Here is a 5554-nt window from a genome sequence, read left to right as displayed (position 1 = left end):
TAATTATAATTATAGTTACATATATATATATATATATATACATATATACATATATACATATATACACATATATATATATATACATATATACACACACATATATATATTCATTCATGAGAACACATACAAATACATATCAATTATGAGCATATTTACTTGTGTCGGAAAGCAATCGTAAGGAAGTGTAAGCCCCGTGGACGATATTGCGTATGCGACATGTATGATGTTTTTCTCGGCTGAAAAAATTTCGGGCACATAGAAGCAAATAATAATCACCTTAGCTCTAGCCAGAATAGAGTCCTTGGATGGATCGTAAGGTGTATCTTTTGAGGGGATTTCGAGTACTGCAGGTACGGGCTGATTATAACGATCAATTGCGTATCTAATTTCTGTCGCTATATTTTGGTTTATCAGAATGACTGATATATCGGGTCTCTGAGTAAAGCTTCGGAAAGCCTCCTCGATCTCTTGCGCAGTGGTGTCTATAGGAAAGAGATACAAACGAACTCGTTAGCTGTGCTTCATGACTTCGCTGTCGGCCGTAATTGAAGCTGACTCTTACATGGAAGAAATTAGCTTATCGCGGATAGACTCTGTGCATATTCGTGAGATAAAGATACTGCGCGTATTCGTGTAGAAAACTGTCAAGATAACTTGATCCACCTTTACAGAGTGAATCGGTACATGGATCTCTACAATCGCTCACGGTTCAAAAAACGTACGTGAACTAACTCACCATTTTTCACCACCAAAAAGTTAGAACGTTTCTTTGCGTCCACATCTCCTACACCAGCAAGCAAGAATCCAGTTACTGTATCCTATTTAGAACAGGAGCGCAAAGGGTCATGGTCGAATAGACCGTGTTCAGTGTTATCATGGATGCTTTCAATTAAAAAATTATCAAGGAGAGGTGATATACAACAGAAGGCAACGCGAAGATGTTTTGTTGCGGCCACAGCCTAGCATCATCACGGACGCAAAAGTGAAGGTGTCATTCTATTTATTGGTGACCAAAAAAAGGAGGTGTAATCGATGTACGTACGATTCGTAGATTCAAGCTACTTCTGTAATGCTGTTAAAAGGGCACAGTTGCGCTTATATAGACTACTAGCTGACCAAGATACCCAGCGATTTCTCTTGTTCTACCTCCCGTACCATATCATCGATATATACGGATATATATATACATATATACAATACCTCATTTCCGATTACGGCGATAAGTCCCTCTTTTGAAGCCGCCATTGCACTCAGGATGTGGGTGTAGTTCTTTATTTATCGTTCTATCCTTCGCCGTATTGTTTCAGTGATATTTGGTTTTGTAACGACAAGAGATAGTTGAATGATGCTGGTTTGGGTTGATATACTTACCTTTTATAGAGGAGAGGGCCGAATTTTAAATAAAAACAGACCCAAAATCATTTTTTTATAAATATTTTTTTGCGGGGAACCATAAGTACCGAACATGAGAATATTTACCCTGTCTCTTCTCCGACACAAAGTGACTGTTTATGATTGTGTATGTCAACAAGATTCGTATTCGTACACTTTCAACACAATCGTTGACAGACAGCCACTACTACCTAGCTAGCTGTACAACTTTGTATATACCATAGTCACCATGTCAATGCACAACGTAGTAGAGCCTGCTGCAGGTGGATTTTCGTTCGATAACGTTGAACGAAATGCTGCCCTAGAATCCTTTGGCCTGAAGATGCCCACGGCTGTCAAGACAGGTACTCATTTCATCTTGATAGCATTGTCACAGCACTGTCCTGGTTGATGTGTAGCTTAACCGAAAAGGTCATCTAGAACTCCATCGGCTTGTTTTTGGAAGTCTATTCTGTCTTATTGCTAGATGTCCATGTATGACTAAGAATATTGCTCGATTTGGGGTTCGATGATTTTACTGAATAGTCTCAGATTCTTGAACCTTACTCAAGCATTCCTTTGCGTTAGCCGTTGGTTCCTATACATGAATATGTTTCAACGGCCCGTGGATGAGTACGTGTAGTTGTCTATATAATCTCTTGACACCCTTTCTTCCTGAAGATACACTACTACCTTTGGGGCGGCCGTACGATATTTTTCTTAGCCCTACGCCAAAATATACCAACTTCATACTAAAGGCAAGAAGCGGATACAAATCAGTATTACAATCCAGACATGATCTCTATTGTTATCTATTAAGGTACACTTTCATTCCACGGCACATTTTCAAGGATATCATCTAGGTTTACACAGATTGTTTGTAGCCAACCTCTGATGTCTAGATATATCATTTTACATCTCTTTTTCGTTCATTTTCATTGAGGCTATTAAGGCCAAAGTGACGCTTAGAATCGGAGACTCTTTTGTCTCTCTGTCCTCATTGGGCTTATTTCATAGTCAGAATCAGCCGTTTGATATCCTTGTTCTTTTAGCGTAGCAGTTTATTTTTGTTCCTTAGAAAGCACTCCATTGTATATCTTCCGTACAGGCTAACTATAAGTTTGTATGATATACTTTGTCGTGACCCACATATTCATTCGCTAACACGATACTGCTTACGAATATCCCATGTGGTTCGTATCTTGAACAACGTCAGGTACTACCATTGTGGGACTTATATATAAAGATGGTGTCGTCTTGGGGGCAGATACGCGAGCGACAGACGGGTCTACAGTTGCTGACAAGAACTGTGAGAAGATTCACTACATAGCCCCAAATATCTACTGTTGTGGCGCTGGTACTGCTGCTGATACCGAAAACACAACCAACCTCATCTCGAGTCAACTTGAACTGCACCGTTTATCCACCGGACGCCAAAGCCGGGTGAGAACCGCCTGTAAACTGTTGAAGACTATGCTTTTCAGGTACGTAGGTTTACATGTAATCAAATTTACGCTCTGTATTGGATGCAGGGAATCTTATATCTAAACTTAGACTATGTAGGTATTATACGTGCAGATTAGTCATATCTGATTCGTCATCGAAAATATTTCTGGTTTGTTTTTGGTTTGCGTGATGCTCGTGGGAGCAGATCACTGTGGAATAGTCTTTGTGAATATTGGTCGCTTGTGCACAACTAAGCATGCTATAATTCGCGTTCGGCCTGCTCCGCTGCTGCTGATACCGCTGTTCTCTTTATCTTCAAAGGTACCAAGGACATGTGAGTGCGGCTCTTGTACTAGGCGGAGTGGATCTAGACGGACCCGTACTTTACAGTATTCATCCTCACGGAAGGTATGCAGTCGAGTGTAGATCTATTTAGTTGATATAACATAACAAAAATATAGCTCTCTGTAGCACCCCTTGTAGGCGGAAGGTTCGTGTGGTCATACTTGGTTGCTTTGCATTTCTTTTCGTGGATGAGTCGTGTGCGATCGATTCAATAACGTGTTTTCTGTTCCGTTTGTATACAGTACTGACAAGCTGCCATATGTGACAATGGGTAGTGGATCGCTGGCTGCTATGGGAGTATTCGAGGCTGGCTTCAAGCCAGATATGGAGCTTGAAGATGCTAAAAAATTGGTACGCGACGCTATCGCTGCGGGTATATTCAATGATCTGGGATCTGGTTCGAATGTCGATCTCTGTGTCATCACGAAAGACAATGTTGACTACTTGAGGACTTACGAAGAACCAGTGAGAAAAAACGAACGTGCGGAGAAGTCGTACAAGTACAAAAGAGGCACAACAGGTAAGTAGGTGACTTGTCACACACATATTTCATTTATCTAGTTTGCTTGTGCACTGTATACAGTGTCCGTGTTTTCTTCAACGATCTTCTTATAGTGTGCTATTGTATACCCGATAGCTCTCGACGTATATACAGGATTTGTATTTTTTAATGTCTAATAATGATTTTGACCTGCTTCATTCTTCTATCTATTCCAGCTGTCTTGACCACGTCTGTGCAGCACTTCGACGACGATATGCCCACTGCAATGGAGGTAGAGGCGTAGTTAAATGATGTTCGTGCTTCAATCTGGGCATCTAATCCTATAAATCCATCTTACTCATCTATGCCGTATGAAACCATAAATTGATTATATACTTCCGCAGTTATTGGCAAAGTAGGGATGTCATTTGTCCATCGGATTTTAAGGGGTCCATGGCACGGTTCATTGTATCTCATTTCACCTTTGTGTCTTTATCAGCTGATCTTGTGTATTTGTATGCCGATGGTATACTCTTTCTTTTTTTTTGGTTCCTACCAAGACCGTGGCGTTCCAGCACCGGGAGCTGTAGCTACCGAATGGACTGTCACTGTTGTCCCTGCACCTGAACCCATCTTCTTGCAGTGTACATTGTTAAGTTCTAGTATGAGTTCGTATCCGTTTGTACGCGTCGAGCGAAAGTGGTCACCGTCACGCTTGCTCATTTAGCTTTTGGCTCGAGAAGTGAGCTGAACCAGCTTCTTGATCCCTGATAACACTTCTCTGACAATAAAAATGGGAATCCGAGACGTACAGACTCAAATATAAGCAATCCTGGAGTATCTGTACTCGTTGCGCTTTGCGTGTTTATTTCTAAGCTGAACCAGCCGTCTACGAATTGAAACCCTACCATGGCCGAGGTTCAGCAGCTTTAAGGTGTTTGTTAGGACAGGAAAAGAAACTTGGTGTATGTGGTAAGCAGTTTTCATCGCAAAGTTGTTTAATCCGGTGTGACACTTATCAGGGATCAGAAAGGGCACAAGCACTATTCGTATGCCAGTTTAGCGCCTGTGCAAGGAATAGCACTGACAATCTGGAATTTGTATCACGTGGAGACAAGAAAATTTGAATCTAAAGCAATCGATGCGAGTTTGAGCTATATGTGTTTTGATCTCCGGTCGCACATGCAATCAAAGCACACGTAAAGGAGAGAATCCCAGACCGTTTTTTTGCATGTGTATGGACCCAGCTTTATTCACTAAGCCAATAGGTCTGTACGGAATCCTGCTATATCGTGGACACCAGCTTGACAGAAGCGAAACTAATTGATGAAACCCGGGCAACAGATAGCAATGGAAATAGAGATCTATTAGTTTCGGCATATACAAGGGCCAACAATACTTTTACTGTACTGTTTCTATATTTCAAGTCCTCGGCTCTCTTGTGATAAATTTTTTTTTGAGTTCGTTCAGGGAGGGTGTCCACACTTATCACCAGTCCATTCTATTGCCTCATTGTGATATGTGGGTGGAATAACCATCCTGATCGTACTTTGCGAACAAGTTTTCCTTGTTAATCATAGCTTTGAACTCTAAACTGTTGTTGGATGGATCTTTGAAAAACCTAAAATATATATCAAAAATTGGAAGTGAGTCAACTGCAATTCGATTTGTGCAAATATGCCGCTATACTGCTATGGAAACTGATCTGAGTCAATCATTGCGCATGACACATGATTGTATGCGTATATGTTTACGTAATCTTGTAAATTTAAATGTACAATGCTCTGGGCTGTTTAAGCTGATACAGCAGTGAAAAAATTGGTTCGTGTATATACATGTATACATAAACAATATTTATGTACACACACACACACACACACACACACACACACACACACACACACACACACA

The 5554-nt window shown here is 40.8% G+C and overlaps 3 protein-coding genes across 3 annotated transcripts in view; 1 reads left to right on the top strand and 2 right to left on the bottom strand.

Moving 5' to 3' along the window:
• SARC_00924 (V-type proton ATPase subunit F) overlaps positions 1-1347 on the bottom strand; it is a 1897-nt gene extending 550 nt beyond the window's left edge. The window contains exons 1-3 of the mRNA XM_014305401.1: positions 1201-1347; positions 737-818; positions 277-482 (exon numbers count right to left, since the gene is read on the bottom strand). Coding sequence (XP_014160876.1) covers positions 277-482; positions 737-818; positions 1201-1245 — 333 coding nt within the window. The 5' untranslated portion in view covers positions 1246-1347. The remainder of the gene's footprint in view (positions 1-276; positions 483-736; positions 819-1200) is intronic.
• Positions 1348-1546: 199 nt separating this feature from the next.
• On the top strand, positions 1547-4046 carry SARC_00923 (proteasome subunit beta type-7). The gene is made up of 5 exons (XM_014305400.1): positions 1547-1736; positions 2588-2855; positions 3139-3225; positions 3405-3682; positions 3880-4046. The coding sequence occupies exons 1-5, from the start codon at positions 1622-1624 to the stop codon at positions 3945-3947; spliced, it is 816 nt and encodes a 271-aa protein (XP_014160875.1). The 5' UTR covers positions 1547-1621; the 3' UTR covers positions 3948-4046.
• A 701-nt stretch (positions 4047-4747) lies between these two features.
• SARC_00922 (hypothetical protein) overlaps positions 4748-5554 on the bottom strand; it is a 3088-nt gene continuing 2281 nt past the window's right edge. Inside the window, exon 4 of the mRNA XM_014305399.1 lies at positions 4748-5264. Coding sequence (XP_014160874.1) covers positions 5153-5264 — 112 coding nt within the window. The 3' untranslated portion in view covers positions 4748-5152. The remainder of the gene's footprint in view (positions 5265-5554) is intronic.

This window comes from Sphaeroforma arctica (assembly GCF_001186125.1).
Source record: "Sphaeroforma arctica JP610 unplaced genomic scaffold supercont1.32, whole genome shotgun sequence".
NCBI lineage: Eukaryota > Ichthyosporea > Ichthyophonida > Sphaeroforma > Sphaeroforma arctica.
The sequence above is the reverse complement of the archived record's forward strand: the minus strand, read 5'-3'. Positions and strand labels throughout refer to the sequence as shown.